Here is a 21,075-nt window from a genome sequence, read left to right on the forward strand (position 1 = left end):
AATATTTTGTTTTGTTTTTAGTGCATTTTGTTTTGTTTTTAGTGTATTTTGTTTGGAAGTCGGTTTTGTTTTTTTATTAAAAAGTTTTTTAATTCCGCTCTATCAAAATGGCGTAACGGGTGGTCCTAATTTGCGCCAACGAAGTTTGCGCCGGCAGCTCGTTAATATCTATAACTTTAGACAACATTGTAGACTATATTAGTATGTAAAAAATATTCCTCAAACACTAAATTACCTTTAAAACCACATTATCAACAGTATTTATTCGGCATAACAACGTGATACCAAAACATATTCTCGGAACATAAAGAAAGTAAACTCCTTTATCTGAGGACTGCTATCTAACACGTCGGAAGTCACACAGTAATCTTTACGTAACAGATAGCACATTGACATTGAATCCATTTATAAACGAAGCCGGAAAATTTTGAAGTAACAATACACGAACACTGCCCTAGGTAAAGTTTGCGTGCATTACGTACCTCGCCTTTTCCCTAACAAAAAGTGTAAAATGGATAAATGTAAATATTTCCATAGCAAAAAAACTATAATTTGTTTGTATTAGAATCTGTACTTAAACGTGAAAATTTTCATTTAGAGCAACATATACTAATGTACATTGGTAGGTTGATTTTTTTATTTCCTAAACAAAATTATGTTAATGTGGCACGTTGTATTATTTTAAAATATTTATTGTGCCGTTGATTCAATAACTTTAAAGGCAATGTAAATTACATGCCAGCAATACATGAGCACGTCAGTATTTATTATGGATCAATAAATAAATCTGTAGCGTTCATACGAATAACGTATGTTCCTAACTCACCGCGCAATGTACTACGAGCTATCATAAATCGCCGTTAAGCACTAGGGCTGTCAACAGCATTAAAATTACTGCAGAAAACTGAATTTTAGTTGTTTCAATTACATTTATAGTTGTGACAACCTTTGTTATTGCATTACGAATTCTGCTAACCCCAAGATCAATTTCACGTCATAGCCAAAAGGCCGACATGGTTCATTTCTCTACTAAGATTGTTGACGCTGGCAACTTCTCTCTAGCTCGGTTTTTTATAAGAAAGGGGCAAACAACCGAAGGGAACACAGAGGTAGTCAACGACGCCAATAGACATCAGCAATATCAGAGGTACTACAGATGCGTTAATGTTAACTTTAGTGTTATAGCACTTTGAGAACTTCTAATGGCAACCCTGGACAGGTAAGTTAAACCGTCTCGCTGACGGAAACAGGTCGAAACGTATCATGTTGCACCGCCCGCTGCCCCCGGCTGCCGCTGCAGCCACCGAAAACAACAAACCGTGAACGAGTTACTGTTAGTTTTACAGCACCCACATCCGACCAGCGTTACGTATATAACGAGCTATTATTAGACATGCATTTTTATTTCATTTTATAATTATAACGTAAAGGTCAAGAACAGAAGAAATGGAAGGTTCAGTAATTCTTAAAAAAATATAAGTTAGTACCACATGAGTACATCACTAGTTTAACAATAGATCCCTATTAAAGGGCTTGGAGCCTTCCCTAAAGTTAGGAGTGTGCTAATGAATGCCCTTCAAATTTAGAGTAAATGCAGTAATATGTGCTAAAATTACGCTTCTAAATTTTTTAAAACTCCACACGAAGATTTTAACAACCCATAGCAACCAGTAAGGTTAAAACAGAAAATAAAAACGATATAAATCCTGTTACAAGAAATGTTTTCATAATTACAAACCTCCCTTGAATGCACATATAGGTCAGTGGGCAACAGCTGAATAAAATTGGACACTAACAAACATGGACGTGGCTACCGGCATTATGATATCATATTCCTTCCTGCGTCTCTATTAACGTGCGCGTTCAATTGGAAACATACTACGATGTATTACAAAGGTCAACTGAAATAGCTGTTTTCAAGTGTACTTACTAGCCTAAAAGTAAGGATATTTTTTTGAAATAGGACATGCGTAAGGGAGTGAACATAATAATATAAAAATACTTACAAAACTATTCCAATGTTCTCAAGTGAGTACACTTTAGTACAGAATATCTTACGTAGATAATGAACGAAGGTACATCACTACGTGTGACGAATATTAAGATTAATCTTAATGAAATAATATGATGGACCTACCTTTTATGAATTTAAGGACACCCTTCAGTGTATTTTAATGATGCCTATAAAAGATAAACTGTTTATATTTGATCGTGACTATAATTAATACGAGTAGGTGTTTCTTATACACAAGCTATTAATTCTACACCTTGTGTTGGTCTTTTAGTTATTAAATAAATAAATAGGACTTTTATTGCCACAAAAACAACCTACAAATGAAATCTTACATACATCAACCTTAAAACTAGTAAAAAAAAAGTGGCAAAAGGCGGCAAGCTCAGCTAATGCAGAGACGGCGCAGGCCGTTTCTGCGCTGGTTTTTTAGCTGGCCCTTTTACACACCGATATTTACACACAAGGTAGGTGACTTAACCTTGTTAGATATTTAAAAAAGTGAATAAACAATAAAAAAAAATATACATATAGTGATTATATATTAAGGTTACAATTTTAAGCTTTAAAAAAAAAACAAGGTTATTTGTAACATATTAATAGATATTTTTCAAAAAGAAAAAAATCCAATATCATATCGGTTTAAACTTAAAACATAATTTAGTATGCATACCAAACTGCTTTATAGTAGTAAATGAGTGAGGTAGTGATAGAATTAATAAGATTGTGACTTTTGTTTTTTTTAAGTATTAATTTGTGACTCTAAAAAAAATCTTTTTATTAATGGGAAAAATTAGTACACTTCATATTGCGAGTCTTAGATATTTTATAATCAATCCTCTTTTTAACGTGCATAACTTCTGCTTTAGGAATGATGTAGAAAATTAAATAGGTAAGCAGTTATTAAGAAGATAGTTTTTTTTTAATCTTAAACTAATATCATCACGCGTAATGATTTTTATCTAACGGTCTATCAGCAACTTTTGTCCAGTCTAGTTTAAAGTTATAAACAATGTCATGTCCATGCTATTATAACGTTCGATTTATTTATGTAATTTTTGCCGATTTCCAAAAATTTTGATTCTTGAATTTGAAACGGTATTAATTGTAGAGAAAAAAACTTAACCATCGTTTACTTAATTTATGGTTGAAAGGTTTTGCGTACTGTGGATAATCCACAAGGTCTGATCAGTCACGCAATTGTTGTAACATTCTTAAAACAAAATCAAGTAACTCTTCATGCTTTAAAAACTAACTTTGCATTATATTGAATTTGTACACCTTTGAACTTCCCAACATCCGTGTACTAATAGTAGTAGTAGGTGTGCGTACGCTCTTAATATAGATAAAACTAAACTATCGCACAACTGTTTAGTCGCGCTTCGATTCCTATGAACTTATAAACGTGCGCACATTACTCGATTTTTCATCTTAAACTTTTTACACTCACTATCTTAAACTCGCTCTTACACTTGCATCATTAAACACAATTTAAATTTGAAATTGCGTTTTCAAATCTATCCTCAAAATAAATAAAAAAAAACACAATTTGTCATACCAATAAAAGTATTGTTTACTCCCAGGGTTGTTGGGATTAAATGAATACAGTTAAAGTTATATTAGCTTGTTTAATTAAATTGTTGACTCTGAGATTAAATTCCTCAGCGTCAGCGGGGATAGAGCTAAGCTATCGTATCGGAACTTGTCCCAAACTCGTTTCTGTCGACGACATTCCTACAGATTTGTTATAACTGCCCGTAAATGGTTACAATTTAAACTAATATTAATTATTACTATACAAATTTCGCCCGGGATTCCGTCCGCTCGTTAATAAAAAATAGTGGCCTATGTTCTATATCTGTGACAATTTTGACAATATCCTTTAAGCCAAATTGAAGATACATCTAAACAAGTATCCATCAATCCATCTATCAAACCATCCATCCACCTATCCATCCATCGATCTATCAATCCTTCTCAACTTTCGCATTTATAATATTACTAGCTTTCGCGCATCACTCCGTTCGCGCGAGATAAAAAAAAACTGTGTAGCCTATGTGTTCTTCTAGATTATCCTCTGCATCTATGCCAAATATTATCGAAATCCGTTCAGTCGTTTAGGATACCAACTCTAACAAACATCCATCCATCCATCTATCTAAACTTTCACATTTATAATATAAGTAAGAAATAAGATTGTAAAACATTAGCAACATTACATTCAGTTCATTTTGATAATAATTATAATGGTAAAAATATATAAAACAGTACTTGAATCATAAAACTTGAACGCTATTCCTCAACTAATATACTTACTAATTTTATAAAAATAAGCGGAGATGGATATTTGTTAGAATTTGTAGTCTAAACTGCTAAACGGTTCTCGATAAAAGGTGTAGAGTCTCGAAAAACACACAGATTACTTTTTTTTAATTCCACGCGAACGTCGAAATTTATTTACATATAAAGATGTGTATAACTCAATATATTTCAGTGTATTAAAATAGTATAGATTGTCTATTGATCCTTAATTGCTTTAAACCGACATGACTGATTTGTGACAGGATGTGACAAAGCCCACTGTTAGTCTAATGACTAATCTGTACTTTTTTGTCTATCTAATCGAGATTGTAAAGATGTTGAGTCAGTCGATAAAAACCTACGTAAACTTGCCGAACATGGAATTCATATTATTTACGAACAAGAACAATTTTCTATGATTTTCTATAAAAGCGATGTATTCATTAACAATAGGCAATACACGAGTTAAGTTAATTCTTCATTTGATTTAAAAAAAAAATCAGTTATATTCCCAATTCTACGATAAAATTTGGAACACATATAATAAACTATTTTTTGCCTGTGCCTTAATATATTTTGCTCTTTATTAAGTTAATGAAATCATTACATTCTGATAAAAATAGTTAATATACTTAATTGAATTTTTTTTATTCCAGTTGTGGTAGACGTGGACGATCGGCCAGTCTGCGTGGAAATCTGTGATACTGCTGGACAAGTGAGTACACATTTCTTCTTTATTTTCTGTTTTCATTGGCAAAAAAACCATTGTTGTCATCCCGTTCATCGTCTTAGTAATAGTAAAGATAGAAATATGTTTTGTATAGCTGTTTCGATTTGCACAAATGGTAATTTAATAGAGACATTAACTTTTAAAGTATAATGTTATTTTTATGAATTATCAGTGGTAGAGCCCGCTTTAACATCTTCGCACGAATGGGCCGGCTCGCCCGGTGTAATACCACTACCACACAGAAGACAAGCGTGAGGTGGAAGCAATTCCACGTTTCGTCTGATGAGTGTGGTGCCGGAGGCCCAATTTTAGTCCCTTTCCCGTCCCACCTTTTTCTTTAAGAGAGGGATGGATGGAAAAGTGGATTTGGCGGTGGAGGAGACGCATAGGATGGGGAAATATCCTCTTTATGTGCTTCTCCTCCTTCGTCGATTTAGGGTAGGCAACGCATCTGAAATTACGGATGTCTATGGGCAGCGGTCGCTTCGCCATTTTGGCGGATTGAGGTGGCCGTTTGCTCGTTTGCCACCTTTTTGTATAAAAAACAAAAAAATCTACACCTTTATAACACTAAATGATCAATATTACTTACAATTTCACCAACTATTTCTGTCTAAATGTTTTAAAAGCAATGAAAATAGACGGAAAATTCACTACCAAAAGCCCTTCGTAATTCCCCGCAGGCTTAATGAAGTAGGTTAATAGTGTAATTATAAAGTTTGTGTTATATTAAGCTCGTGGTATCATTACTTCATGGAATATTGTAGCTTACATTTATGTGCCGAATACTTTAATATCTAGCTTCAAGATTAAATTGAATCCCCACCTGGCGTACGGCGAAATGTTATAATTAGGTCTACTATTCCCTTATGAAAGACTAACTCATTTATTTCATAATTCACTTGCCCTTATCCCTTAGGAAGGATCGGCACAGTATATTCTGCTCTTCCATACATCTCTATCAGCCGTCATATCTGAATCCACTCCTTTCTTAAGCATATCCTCTTTCACACAATCCATCCATACTTTTGCGGTTTTCCTCTACCTTTGTAGCAATCCATATTCAATCTTAATCGAAATCGGCCCAGCTGTTTCGGATATTACCATATCACCCTTTTCTTATAAGGATAGAATAGTAGGGATTTGATGAAGATGAGAACACATAAGAGGAAATCTCGTCTTTCTATGACGATTTACGGTAGGCAACTGTTGTTGCAGATTTCGGTAATCCGCTACCTCATTTACCACCTCATAATATAAGAAAATAATTGCAATATATTAGATAGCAGATTCGTCAATCATAATACTAAAAAAGTATAAACTTTTACTGGTAAAAGTAAATATATTTTTACATTTGAACAGAATGCAATTTCTAACCAAACTTTTTAATGTTCAACATTACTTCGTATCAAAGCTACTCGAATGCCCAAGTTTAAGGTCCTGCATACTAAACAAAGGTGAATTGTACAGCCACCTGTCAATACCTAACCTTTTCACATATAAAAAACGATCGCACATTGCGCCTGTCGTTTGCAGATGCGATTTTTTTGCTCCTACTATTGTCGCACAGTTCACATCTTTCCGGTTTCCCACAGTTTCTTTTCACCTTCGTAATACAATAGATGTTTGCGTTGGGGTTAGAAGGAAATATTCCCACAATAATGAAAAAAAAATGTATATTTTAATAGTTATTACATTTCAAAGTTGTTTTAATAATCACCTTGCGTAGTGTGTAATTTATTTTAAAAACTATAATTATATTTGTAAACTTTAAAACTACTTTTAGACCTTGACTCGCTTAAAAATTGTACACACTGTTAAATACTTTATTTGCAATAAACTGACGGATTTGCAGTGAAAGTCTGTATATGTACTATACTTCGTCTTTACAGGGCTTCGTTCATTAAACCCTTTGTTGCATTAAGTGAGGGACGCTTGTAATTATACATGTGAATTGTTTGAACGATCACACGCGAAATTCATGTAGAACTTTCTTATAACCGACATTTATACCTATACTTCGTTTTATTAAATCTTAGAACTTTAGTTATAATGCTGCACCCAGAAGCGTTACTTGGCCAAAAAGAGAACCTATTAGTGTAGATGTCGCTTATCAAATCTACACTAAGTGCAGCATTTAACGTAACTGAGTGTCTTCATTTCGTCAATAGAATGCGATGACGTAAATAACGTGGATACATGTTACAAAATTATAGAGACGATTATAACGCATCTATAAAATTGTTTTAATTGCTCGTATCAACTTTCACCTTAACTCCGAGTTCAGCACTCAGTAAACAAAGGCTCGGATCTTTTTATGGGATCTTTTTAGTTGAAGCAAAACTAATTTACTCCTACGTTTATGCCTGATCGTGGGATTGTTTGTAGAAAACATTAATTGATAGTAAATATTAACTTACAAATTGTTTTCACGTTTAAGTAAATATCTTGCATAACAATGTTTCTTATTTTAGCTTAAAAATCACCAATAACTAGCATCATGTCCATAGAATTCTGAATTTGTGACTTATTTGTCTTTTATTGCCTGTAAACAAGGGCGGATCCAGCTTTGGTGCCAGGGGGTCACATAGTCGTGGTCAAGTCAACAGCTTGACAAAATATGTATCCTCATGACCTCCCCTGGATTCGCCCTTGCTTGTAAGAGGAAAAGACAGATTTGGAAGCTTACAGAGTATACATAGTCGATTCTTTGGCTTAACGGCACATCATTTTCTTGGCTTATCACGATACTTTTTTTTTCTTTTAGATTCCCGCCTGTATAGATTATTCATTTCTATCATATGTTTCCAGGACTCGATGTCAGAGCTACGAGCGCTGTGCTACCCGGGAACCGACGTGCTGATGCTCTGCTTCTCTGTGGTACGGCCGGAGACCTTCCGCTCTGTGGCTGAGCGCTGGACACGAGCCGTCGCCAGTGTGAACGCGCCCTTAGTGCTTGTTGGTACCCAGAGCGATCTTGCGACTGACGATAAAGTCATACAAGGCCTTAAGGTGGGTTAGAGTGAAGTCATTTTAGGATAAGAGCGTGAGCACACCGGAAATTAACTATCGCACAACTGTTTCTTCTCTTGGTCTGATTTGTTATATTGAGGTGCATACACTCCTCGATTTTGAGTTGTGTAACTAAACAATTAAATTAGCTGCAAAACAATCGACAATCGCACATCGTTGTGCGCCCGCTCTAACACTAGTGATCAATAATTAAGCCAATAATTTCGACTATGCTTCTATAACACTCTGTTGAAGATTGTTTTGTTGATATGTTCATTGAAGACCGTTAAACCCTCGATGTCCCAACGTCTTAGTTTAAAAAATGTAACCATTATCGTGACCGCGGCGTTCCTACAGCAATGCCTCTCTGAGATAACATCTGACAGTCAATACGGGTTATGCGGGCCCGATGCACTATCACAGTAATTGTTTTTGATTTATATTGTTACGTTGCATAATGATATACGACGCTGATAACTATGGAACGTGTTTCGATATTACATTTCGGTACATACTTGCATCGTAGGGCTGGAGTAGGCCATTATACGGTACGACAATGAACATATTTAGTTAAAATATTATTACAAACAATTGCAAATAGAAAACTGTCAAGAATAAGTTATACTTTTTACTGTAAACATTAATACAACCCGCATTAGTATCAGTATTTCAAAATGGACTAGTAAAATACCATTTTCCTCAAACACGTAACATTTTCAAGAGTATGAGGCCTGGGCGTGATTTCTACTCTACTCCTTTTTTTAACATTTGGGAGTATATACTGGGTTATGTAAGAGTGTGTAAATCGCAGATCTAATGCACCCCTTTCGGTCTAGCGCCCTGGGCCGTGGCCCAACCGTGCCCTATTCTAACGAAGGCGATGCCACAAAAAATAAAATAAAATACCATATATGGGTTTGAATCTTTAAGATGTTATAATAGTATTTTTTCTTTAATTCTAGGCAATCGGAGAGCATGCTGTGACTGAAATGGAAGCGAGGGCTTTAGCAACTAAAATAAACGCAGTTTACGTGGAGACATCGGCCAAGACGCGGAAACAACTCAAAGACGCCTTCGACGCCGCCATATTGGCGGGCTTGCCTGTCGTACACGCCAAACGACCGTTCTGGAAGAAATTGTTATGTCTAAATTAAACATCAAAGACTTGTTATTATTTTATCAAATGAGAATCTAAAATATACTGCACGAATTTACGATATGTTTGTAATAGGAAATGTTTTTTAAATGTCTTATATACTTTTAAAAACTGATTTTGTATCTGTCTCATTAAAAATCTTATAAAATGCTTAATCTAGTGAAACAGACAGACTTTTCAATATGTTTTTAACAATTAATGGAATGATTATCTATTATTATTTAAAATTACTATCTCTTTGTATTCGTGTAGTTATATTTGTTGATGTCAAAATTCTACAATAAATTCGTAAGCAATCGTCGAAGACTGATATGGTTAAACTGTCGACCAATGTATGGACGTGATTGACAATATGGGAATTATCTTATTTTAAATATTAAGCAAACAGCTTGAAATATGTCTCAAGAATTTCCCAAAGCTATATAATAAGTTTTTAATATGTAACTAGAATATGTGCCTTATTCAATAATTCAAAGATTTATATGTTGTACTAAAATTGTTGATATATTTGACGTTTTGTTAATTAGAATAACTATTATCGTTCTCTGTATATAAGCTCATGTTATATAAGTTAAGATTTAAAAACATCTAATGAAATAAAAAAAATATCCTTATGGATATGGCCTTTATTATTAAAGCAAAAAATAAAATTTTCACAATATTTCAAACAAATAAATTGTTTTAAGATCTGATGTTTGCAAAACATAATACTTGCTTTATAAAAAACATAATTTTCTATGTTAAAATATCAACATTGCGAGTTTTGAGGTCCCTTGTCTTTACAAAAACACGTTAAAAAGATTATTTTGTTAGTAAATTGATTACATTTTCTACAATGTAATAAAAACGTAATTTGTACAGTATATGTATTATAGTTAAATGTATATAAACAGTTGCTTTATGTAAATTTTGTTTTGATACTCAACACGAACTGATGATTATATTTTATTACGGCTAAAATTGTTTTATTTTTTCAATTCTCACCCCATCGGATAAATTAAAATTTAAAATAATGCACTGGGATTTTGCTACGCTAACTATTCTCTTTACTGATTGCATCAACCCATTTACTTTAATAACTAATACGGAAAACTACTGCAAGATGCTGGATTTGTATTTTTTTAAATTAGTTTTTATAAAAAGAAAAACAGAATCTAAAAAAATATGAGCAGTATCCTATTAGTTTCATAATTAAAATTTTGCTATTCAAATAATTCAGGCGTTTGGCACGGAGGCAAAGCTTAACTTTGTTAGCAAATTAAAGAATTTCAACGAAATGCAATTTTAGCAGCCGTTTTTCAACATCATAGATATGGTTAAATATTGAATTTGAAGGATCATCTGTGCGAATTCTTTTCTTTTGTTGACGCTTTTCTTTTCTGTTGACGTTGACAAAAGATTGAAATTTTAGAAAAAAAAAAACAAAATGTAACTTTTTTAAACACTTAATAGGGGACAGTCATTTATTTCATGAAATATAAATTTTAATCGTTGTAAAATATTATTTTAACATCGTATCTCAAATTGTGAAATTTATTTAAATCAGGACTCTTGCATTTTTGGCTGAGAACTTTCTTTTTATTTGCATTACTAAAACACTCTCTCGGGATTTTGAACATTTATATAAAAAATTACAATTAAATTCAGGCATGAAGTAAAACTTTCCAACAAAGGTAACAAAACTAATTTTATATCTATACTTATTAATTTGTATTTATTTTATTCTTGTTACTGCTTCCATCTCACTAGATTCCTGAAAGTTTGGCGTGAGTCTAAATAAAATTATATTAAAATTTTCACTTTAAAGTCCTGTTTCTTTAACACAAATACAAAATAAATATTACTAGTAGTAAAAGTATTCATATTGTCATAAAATTCAAAACATAAACATCTCAATATTTACAGAGAGAATGAAAGGTGAGTATGGTACAATGGAAACCGTTACGGAATCCTAAATAACGGGTCTTTGATTCTCTTACATTATTCCGAATACATCGCAATTAACAATGACCCAATAAAGTTAATGAAACAATATAAAGCTCTTAATTGAATGCACAAGTGCTATCTAAATTTATTCATTGTCGACTTTTACCTTGTACTTAAAGTTTTACAGTACTCGATGTTTAAGGAATTTCCTCTTTATGGGAATGGAATTTAGGTTATCAGGCTAAGAGAACATTGATTAGTAATTTACGTATCGTTCAAATTAAATACAATATATTATGAACTTTTATTTTAAGTCGAAAACCTGACTACGTTTGACCACCACGAAGAGTTTAAAGATTTTTCTATTTTATTTATTTACTAATGTTCATAATTACTAAAGTAGGGTTGGCGACAGGCAGGCGTTAAAATGAAGGTTTTTGGGTGTATAAAACTTGTGTCAACCCTATGAGAGTAAGGAGATGACGAGAAATGAATCTGCGTAAATCGGATCGCTGTACTAAAATGTAAACAATTTGTGTTGCGATCGTTTTTAAATTACAGTGTGTAAATTACAGAACGTATTAAATGATTTTATTATTATCTCGGGGTCAATTAAGTACACAATATGCTATAAACCATGAACATTGGTAACAAAGAAGTCTTTGTCTTGAAGATGTAATAAACAATTTTAAACGCAACAATAAACGATTTTTCAATATAGAGAAAGATTGGTGAAATTTCTGAACTGTCAGTTAAAAAAAGGTTAATTAGGAATAACAGTTTGGAAATGCAATATTTTTTTTAATGTAACATAACAGTAATGTTTCAATTTAAGTTACAACGGTGTGCAAAAAAAACTACTTGAACATCATCATTATTTAAGTTAATGTGCGTACAATAATGCTCCGATGTAATGATTTTACACTTCAATTTCCAAAAATATGATATTTTCAGAATTAAATGAATGTTGTGAGGAAAATAACAGAAGTTATAAATAAGAGATTTGTATTATTTTACTATTATCCGAATTTGCAAGAACTTATAGGTTTACTAAGTGAAAGGTAAACGAGCCAATAAAAAAAATAAATTAAAGTCACCTAATTTGATTTATAAAGTGACCTTAAATTAAGACATATATACGTAAAAACACTTTATATTAAATATCCTGAAATCATTACTTCTGATTGGTTTGAAACTTAAGTATATGACTGGAATAAAATAATTTTGGTCAGAGTAATTGTGTATGCATGTAGCTCACCGTTAAATTCCTCTTCCACTAGCGCGTCAAATTGTATAATTACTATTTCTGTCAGCTACGTTTACATGTTGTTCATATTTAACAATATCAGATAAAGGGAAACAAGTAATGGCAGCCACGAATAAGTGTTGTCAAGGGAAGGGAAGGAGGAGCTGGATACCTACATACTGCATCTTGACCTATCCTAGAACATCAGTTGGAGACGCCTAATCTGTCACGTATGCAAATTGAAATCTGTTGAGTAATTTTCATTCTTCTAAAATTGCAGTCGCGCACAGCCAGAGTCGCATGTCGAGTTGCTAGTGAAAATGAGGTCTTAATGAATGCCAATAAACATTGCAAGGCTCAGGCCATAACAAAAACATTCGCAATTCGCAGCGCGCAGTCCCATTTGAACTTTCGTGAAAAGTGGACGCTTAATATTTACGTCGTTCTTCAGATTGAGAAAATATCCTCTAAGATAATTTTATTGTTTTCTTGTTACTGTTTATAAAATTTAAACTCCAAAAGTTTTGTTTGTTTATTTAATTGAGGAAAAAATTGTATAAACTATTTAATTAAATCCAAAAACCGTAAAATCTGGTTCCGAATATATAATGTAAATCTAGATTAGCTGAAAATTTTAAAACAACAACAAAAAAAAGGCGTGAAAACAATTTTTTTTAAATATTTCAAATAGTAACGTGATAACGAAGTACATCAAGATGTATTCGTCTTTAGTGGTGTATTTTCTATCTGTTTTATTATTTTCTTTATATTTAACTGCTGCTGAGAGCATAGACAACGACTGGTGGCAAACAGCACTCATCTATCAAATATATCCGAGGTCCTTCAAAGACAGTAATGCTGACGGGATCGGGGACTTAAGTGGTAACATTATGACAAATTTTTCTTTTATTTAGAAGTTAACTGCATGTTTTGTTCAGTATTTATTAACTACTAACTCCCGTGCTACTTCATCCGCATGTAATTATAAAAACACTATTTTATTGTTTACATTTGTCAAATTCTCAATTGCAAATGTCAAAATTACCGTAACCATAATAACCTTGCTTCCTTAATGTTGGCAGCTTGTAGTTTATGGTCCCTCACACATGAAACTTTTTGCCAATTTAATTAACCCCATAAGTTTAATAGCGTAAAAATATGTAGCCTAAAGCGTGTCGTAAGTGTAGGGCTTTTTGTCAAAGAAATAATTATTCAAAAATATGCTGTGATTGCTGAGATTTTACGAGATGAAGTAGTATGTGTTTACGCCTTATTATATGAGTATAGATATAGACATAGATTTGTATTCAAAACCTTAAAATAATATACCTAATTTTGTTTTGTAGTGTAAAAAGAGTTACTTTAATTTTTGGAATTCAATCTCCATATAGGATACAACAAAAAATGTAATTTTTAGTTTATTCGTAATAACCTTATTATCCAGTACATAAAACTATATATTTTGTTTTTGCTCGCATGTTTTAAATAATACGTTACTGTTATTCATTTATCTTAGTTTTAATTACCACTGTTACAAAAAAATTTAGTACTCCATGTGCATCGGTGGTGTGAACCCACGGTTACATTTTTTAATAACTTCAGAAGCTAATAATAGAAAAAAAGTAATATAGATAACATGTTTGTTTATGTATAAATGTTCGTTGAACTATGACAATTATAATCGATCGTAAATTATTAATATTTTACCTTACAAGAAACGTAACGTTGAACTTTAAAGTCACCTACTACAAGCATACTAAAACACACATATCGCATACAAAAATGCATTTTAATGGGAAATGTAATGAGAGAAATTTACAACAATAAAACATACATTTGGAAGAAGTCTAAAAGAAGTTAAAGGGAATCTCTGATTTAGCATTTATTTCTTAGGAATAACAGAGAAGCTACCGTATCTAAAGAAGACAGGAGTAGACGCTATTTGGATGTCACCTATCTTCTTGTCACCTATGAGGGACTTTGGCTATGACATCACCGACTACAGGGAGATAGCGCCGGAGTACGGCAACATGGAACACTTTCAATTACTCATGAAGACGGCCAAGGAATTGGGTAAGCAGAAAGATGTTGAAAAAAGTCTGTTGTACATACAAAAAATAGCATAATTTATTCTTAAACACTTATAAATAACTTTTTTATAACAGTTATTTTGATTGACATGCAATTATAAATAAAATAAATTCTAAGAACATATTTTTTTGTCCATTGTCTAGTTTTTTGTCTATTGCAATTTTAATAGTGTACATTGCACAATTACTTACAATCACTTAATACAAAAACTTAAAAATACAAGTGCGATAAATATAATTCTACTTAGTTAAATTCATTAAAAAAACTGAACACACGTCGGTAAACAAAATTTAAATAGGGACATTCCCGCACACAAAGTCACAAGGAAAATAGATCCTTTTGCGTAACAGAAATAGGTATCTTTACTTCTTAACATAATTCTAAAATTATAAGGAAAATGTGATATAAGCGACAAACAGTTAAAGAAAAGAAAGTAGATAAATTGGCTAGGTTATATAACACTGGCCAGTTTTAACCCCACTTGCCTTGATTTCTACGACCCTTTTACCATTCCTTTAGAGGTGCCGCTTACTTTTTTTTTATAACATAAGGTGGCAAACGAACAACCGGCCACCCGGATCCGCTAAAATTGCGAAGCGACCGCTGACAATAGACAACCGCAATTGCAGATGCGTCGTCTACCCTTCTACGACGGAGGAGGAGACGCACATAAAGAGGGTATTTCCCCTTTCTGTGCATCTCCTCCACCGTCAAATCCACTTCCCCTCACCATCCTCTTATAAGAAAAGGGTGGTAAACTACTAAAACACTGCAAAAATTAAATGACACTTTACTATTCAATATTGGTGGGTATTCAGGTATACGAGTAATCTTGGACTTCGTTCCGAACCATACTAGCAACGAGAGCGACTGGTTCTTACGCTCAGTGCGACGAGAGCCCGGGTACGAGAACTACTATGTGTGGGCTGACGGCATCCCCGACCCTCACACACCGGGAGTCTGGCAACCTCCTAGCAATTGGGTAAATGTGAACTAAGGTCCTTGCAGCGATAGCTTTTTACAAAACTACAGTGTAATTTTCCATTTTCATATAATTAAAAATAATGTGTTCTACAGTAATTTAGTCTGTAGAGACACACGATGAATACTTTGTTTTAAAGACTTGTAATTGTTTAAAATGGGAAACACTTTATGAGATAAAAATTTACTCATATCTCAATATTAGTTACACTTTCGTTATGTCTTGTTAACAATCCCTGATGATAATTCTGAACATCAGACCATCGTTAACCGCAAAACAAATCTACCTAGCTTTCATTTTCACAAACATATTACAAAAGCTTTGGATATTGTTCTCAAATGAATTTCAAGTAATTTCTTATTGACCAAGGCTGATGAATGTTTTATGATCTTAATATGCAGGTGAGCAACTTCCGAGGCAGCGCTTGGCAGTACATAGAGGAACGCGGTCAGTATTACCTGCACCAGTTCGCCGTCGGCCAGCCCGACCTCAACTACCGCGAGCCGCGCCTCCACGATGAAATCAAAGTACGTGTGCAAACCTTATGACGTGATCATCCGTATGCGACAACAGGAAGTATAACGAGTAACCATAAGCGGTTAACATCGATGCCTTTCTTGTATAGAATCGCGTCGCATCTTCCACTGGCGCGACTTGGACTATACAATGATGACCAAAATATAGTGGAATTTGAGATTTATTGATATTGCATCTTTCCAAAAAGTCTTTGGTGTATTGTTTAATAAGAACATACAATAAAAATAAAGTTTAGAAAATGTTCAGTACAACTTACAATAATGTAGTATAGTATAAAAATAAGATATTCAGTTTCTTCTTTCCTTCATAAGAGTTGAAAAACTAAAGTGCCTAGATAACATAATGTATAATTTGTTCAGCAAGTGCTGCGGTTCTGGCTGGAGCAGGGCGTGTCCGGATTCCGAGTGGACGCCATCAACATGCTGTATGAAGCGCGGCCCGAGGACTTCGGCGACAGATATCCAGACGAACCACGCACAGGTAAACTACGCTTATACAATATTACAAAAGCTACGAAAGCCATCGATGAATTGTTGTGAGACCCATGGTGTAGATTTTGTAAGAGAAATGTACGCTAAGGGACTACTTGACTATTAAACGACTCGAAACAACAAAATGCAGTATAAAGCAAACATTGTGTATCAAGGTTTTCCACTCCAGGTATCTCAGGCTCCACTCCGGATGACTACACTTACTTGAAGCACATTTACACAAGGAATCTAAAGGAGACGTACGACGTTGTATACTCCTGGCGCGAACTTTTAGACGAGTATACGAAGTCTCATGGAGAACACAAGCTTATGATGACGGAGGCTTATGCAGATATTAGCGACCTCATTAAGTACTACGGTAACGGGAACAGAGATGGCGGTGTACCTTTTAATTTCGCCTTCCTCGGAGATATACATAATACCTCTAATGCTTACGATATCAAGCTGGTCATTGATAAGTGGATGACTTATATGCCTAGTGGGAAGACTGCTAACTGGGTGGTGAGTATATTTTTATTTACATTGATATGATTGAGTTATTTGAAACAGAAAGGATGCATGACCTGTTAGACAGGGGCGCTAAAAAGTGAAGATACATTTTTTAAGGGTAATCTAGTGTGATATTATCGTATATGTTTAGAATGGCAACCACGACCGGAGCCGGCTGGCGTCGCGGCACGGCTCCGACCGCGTGGACGCCATGAACATGCTGGCGTTACTGTTGCCCGGCATCGCCATCACCTATCAGGTAAATTAACTAAACGAAGCAATCTAGGATTTAGGCCAAAGCAATCTAGACTGTCTTCTTGAGGTGCCTGGCAGTATGAAGTTTAATGTTGTTTATTTAACTATCAATAAAGTCAGAAAGTTTTCACGTGTACCTAATTTTGTCGGTGATAATTTACAAGAAAAACTGAGAATAAGATTGCATGCAATGACACTTTGCAAAGGAATCTACGAGCAGAGAGTCTGTTTTACAATGAGGTAATAAATCCTTTAGTTTACTGTGGTAATTTATGCTGTACTCCCACAAGTATGTCACAGCCTGGCAATGTCCTCCAGGGCGAGGAGCTGGGCATGACGGACGGCTACGTGAGCTGGCAGGACACGCTCGACCCGCAGGCTTGCAACACCGACCCCCAGCACTACGAGCTGAGCTCGCGCGACCCGGAGCGCACGCCCTACCACTGGGACGCCAGCCGCCACGCCGGCTTCTCCGCCGCCGCCGGCCGCACCTGGCTGCCGCTCGCCGACAACTATGCTACCTTGAACCTCGCCAGCCAGCTGACCGGCAAGAGTCACTATACGGTATTGGTTCAAAACTACATCGACTTTAGATACACTCATGGGAGTCATTAGTAAGGGACAGCTGCCTAGAGACTCAAAAATTGTTAAGTTGTTCTATAAAAATTTGGAATTCTCTTTAGAATAAAAAAAATGTTTACTATTAGCTTGCCACTCTAAGCTATCAGCTGGCAACGCCGTAGATGCAGTACTTTTTAACTTTACAAAGACGAAACGTCGATGTTAAGTCTACATATGTGACAACAAAAAATAAAACAGTAACTTTTCTTCCAGTTCTACAAAGATTTGGCGAGTATCAGAAAGAAACCGGCAACTAAATACGGTGATCTGGAGACTAAAGCTATAACTGAATCTATTTTAGTAGTTAATAGGTAAGATTAAGACAAAATGTTCAAATAATTTTATTCAATCACTAGCTGTTCCCTACGGCTTCATCCGCAAGACATTATAAAAACTTTATTTTACTGTTCACATTTCTCAAATTCTCAATTGCAAATGTCAAAAAAATCTTGCTTCCTTAATGTTGGCAGCTTGTAGTTCCCTTTCCCATACAAAGCTTTTTCTAATTTATTTTCACCTTAAGTTTAATAGCGTGAAAATATATGGCTTAAAGCGTATCGTAAGTGTAGGGCTTTTTATTAAAGAAAGAATTATTCAAGAATGTGCTGTAATTGCTGACATTTTAGGCAACAAAGAAGTGTGTGTTTACGCTTTATTTTAATAAGTATAGATTAAAAAAAAACTGTCACTTAGTTTAAATATGTAGGTAGTTCTATTTTTATACTATATGATTTATTTTCCCTACAGATTATTACCAGGTTCACCAGGTATAGTGGGCATTGTCAATCTGTTGGACAAAGATGAGGTTGTTAATTTATCGTCACTCCGGCTGCTGCCAGATAAGATGGCGGTAGTCGCAACTGGAGTTGACTGTTCTCTTGATAAAGGGTAAGATTGCTTTTTGTAAATAATAAACATTCTGTAATATTATAAGTATGAAATATTCTAATATTTCTTGTAATCATTTTTGACCGATCTCAAAAGGAGTTCATCATTTCATTTGTTTCTTTTTAATCTAACACTTGTATAGGATTCATGGCAATAGTTGAAAAGAGGGATTAGACCCTACAATCAATTCCATACTCAATGAGCTATGGATGCTGTTTTATATTATATATGTTTGTTTCTTATATAGATTGGTTTAATTATATATATGTATGGTGGAGGAAGAAACCGCATCACACATCATACAACACTGCCCAGCAGTAACTGAAAACAGGGTTAGGTATCTTGGTTCACTGAGATTACTCCCAGAGATAACCAGCAATATAAAGGGGTTTGCTGGGGTTCTTCGGAGAGCTAGGTTGGCTGGAGTAATCCTCGTCCTGTTCCTCACGCAAAATACGCGCTAACCGTGGAGTTGCGGAAACTGTAGTCCCTATTACTACTAAATAAACTAAATATATATAAGGAATTTATTAATTAGTTTACTCTTTTTTTTTCAGAATGCCACTAAGCAAGGCTAATTTACCTGTATCTGCACATTGCGCTGTTGTGTTTGAAACCCTGTCTAATTGTTGTTGAAATTGTACATTTTTACACATTTAAGTTGATTACATTGTTTTACAATTTAATATTTAATTACTGTAATAAAGTTCTATCCCAATAATCTTACTAATATTATGAAATGAAAATTTTAGATGTTAGAGTTTGTAGCATAAACTGCTGGAGTCAATGAAGTTTGTTACAGACATAGAGGATAGTGCAGAAGAATATATACGCTATTTACTTTTATTACATAAATTCCATGCAAACAGAATCACAGACTAGTTAATAATAAATGCCATGTACAAGGCATATAACAGAGTACTTTTTATGAAAAAAAAATCAATCTATATGAACATAAACTAAGCAGTGTAAAAGTTACTGTCATTGTAGTTCATTACCTGAATATACATAAGTGTAAGTATATATCAGTATTGAATTATAAGTTATTATATTTGTAAATAAACAAATAATTTAGTAACATATATAGTTTTATTTAACACTTATTTTTTAATCCATTTTAGAAGTCCATCGCACCTTCAAGGAAGCATAAGCAATCCACATTATTTATAACATGGTCTAAATCTTTCTTTGCAATTGTTTTTCTTTTATTTTGTGATGTATATGTGTATGCTTCTTTAGCCATTGTTTCCAGAAATAGTTCCTGAAGGAAATAAATATGCCAATAAACACTAACATTATTATATGCCATACAAACAAAACAAGAAAAATCTTTTCTTCTGTTTAAAAGAAGTTAAAGTCTAAAGATTCTACTTGTTAAATACTTACGGTTGCCTTCGTTACTAAAAATACAGCATCACTTTGTACCATGCTCACATCTGGATCCATTCTCATTATGTTTCTTATCCTCGCAATCGGTAACTTTGTACGTGTTATTTCATTCCTTTGTGGAGTTTTCTTTTCTATGACTATATCGGTTTGTTTTTCGGCAACGTACTCTAACTGTTCTGAATTCAATTCTTCTAAATTGCTTTCGAGGTTTTCTGTATTTTGGTTTTCGTTATTAAAAAATTGATCCGTATCGTAAATTTCTTCGGACATATCTAACTCGGTTAAATGGCTTTCGTCCATAATTGTTATTGTAACTATAGAACAATTATAACATACTAATGAAAATGTTGTTTAAATCGTAAGATAATACCAAAAAAACTTAAAAACACCCCTTAAAAGTTAAAAGCGCGAAAATAAACCATTGTTTAGCTGTCAAAAGTGAAAATCAAAACAAAACGTCAACTTAAGTGTCACGGGTATGACTCGTTCGTTACCTGTTTTATAAATCGCACAGTTTTGCTGCTTTTAACGTTTTTAATATATTTTAACATCCATCATTACTTTTTATGTGTAGGTTATTCTTATTTTTATGTGGTTTGCTTTTAATGATCTGTTTAATTAATTATCTAGTGGGTTTATGACATCCTTAAACATCATCTGCTTATACCCGTGAGCAAATTCTTTTTAATGTCAAATTAAAACAATTTTTCATTTAAAATATCGTTTATTAAATAATAAAAAAATAGTTTATTGTGAACATAAAGTAGGAAGTTTCACTATAAAATAATGCTTTAAGTGTTTTTTAATATCACAAAATTAAGATATTACAAAATATTAATTTATTAGGGGTGTTCCGAAAATGTTTTGTACTCTTAGGTCTTATTTAAACTAGAAATTATGCTTTGTTCTTCATACTAAATAAATAGTTCCTCGGATTTTTTATATTCCTA

The 21,075-nt window shown here is 33.6% G+C and overlaps 3 protein-coding genes across 3 annotated transcripts in view; 2 read left to right on the forward strand and 1 right to left on the reverse strand.

Moving 5' to 3' along the window:
• The window catches only part of LOC106101917, a 50,129-nt gene extending 40,300 nt beyond the window's left edge, over positions 1–9,829 (forward strand). The window contains exons 2-4 of the mRNA XM_013281289.1: positions 4,969–5,027; positions 7,854–8,054; positions 9,017–9,829. Of these exons, the coding sequence (XP_013136743.1) occupies positions 4,969–5,027; positions 7,854–8,054; positions 9,017–9,208 (452 nt within the window). The 3' untranslated portion in view covers positions 9,209–9,829. The remainder of the gene's footprint in view (positions 1–4,968; positions 5,028–7,853; positions 8,055–9,016) is intronic.
• Positions 9,830–12,795: 2,966 nt separating this feature from the next.
• Positions 12,796–19,811, forward strand: LOC106102233 (maltase 2-like). The gene is made up of 11 exons (XM_013281658.1): positions 12,796–13,264; positions 14,276–14,455; positions 15,292–15,455; positions 15,857–15,982; positions 16,352–16,472; positions 16,653–16,984; positions 17,124–17,231; positions 17,546–17,791; positions 18,062–18,159; positions 18,596–18,736; positions 19,294–19,811. The coding sequence occupies exons 1-11, from the start codon at positions 13,099–13,101 to the stop codon at positions 19,370–19,372; spliced, it is 1,761 nt and encodes a 586-aa protein (XP_013137112.1). The 5' UTR covers positions 12,796–13,098; the 3' UTR covers positions 19,373–19,811.
• LOC106102243 (DNA polymerase epsilon subunit 4) lies at positions 19,807–20,515 on the reverse strand. The gene is made up of 2 exons (XM_013281669.1): positions 20,123–20,515; positions 19,807–19,997 (listed from the first exon to the last, which is right to left on the reverse strand). The coding sequence occupies exons 1-2, from the start codon at positions 20,423–20,425 to the stop codon at positions 19,854–19,856; spliced, it is 447 nt and encodes a 148-aa protein (XP_013137123.1). The 5' UTR covers positions 20,426–20,515; the 3' UTR covers positions 19,807–19,853.
• Between the last annotated feature and the right edge of the window lie 560 nt (positions 20,516–21,075).

This window comes from Papilio polytes, unplaced genomic scaffold (genome assembly GCF_000836215.1).
Source record: "Papilio polytes unplaced genomic scaffold, Ppol_1.0 DF824303.1, whole genome shotgun sequence".
Classification (NCBI taxonomy): domain Eukaryota; kingdom Metazoa; phylum Arthropoda; class Insecta; order Lepidoptera; family Papilionidae; genus Papilio; species Papilio polytes.

Excerpts from the sequence above, each read along its gene's own strand:
- LOC106102243 (XM_013281669.1), bottom strand. The coding sequence starts at position 20,425 with ATGGACGAAAGCCATTTAACCGAGTTAGATATGTCCGAAGAAATTTAC. Across the intron at positions 19,998-20,122 it reads TTTTAGTAACGAAGGCAACC|GAACTATTTCTGGAAACAAT; the intron begins GTAAGTATTTAA and ends TATTTCCTTCAG.
- LOC106102233 (XM_013281658.1), top strand. The coding sequence starts at position 13,099 with ATGTATTCGTCTTTAGTGGTGTATTTTCTATCTGTTTTATTATTTTCT. Across the intron at positions 13,265-14,275 it reads CGGGATCGGGGACTTAAGTG|GAATAACAGAGAAGCTACCG; the intron begins GTAACATTATGA and ends TTTATTTCTTAG. Across the intron at positions 15,983-16,351 it reads GCCTCCACGATGAAATCAAA|CAAGTGCTGCGGTTCTGGCT; the intron begins GTACGTGTGCAA and ends TAATTTGTTCAG.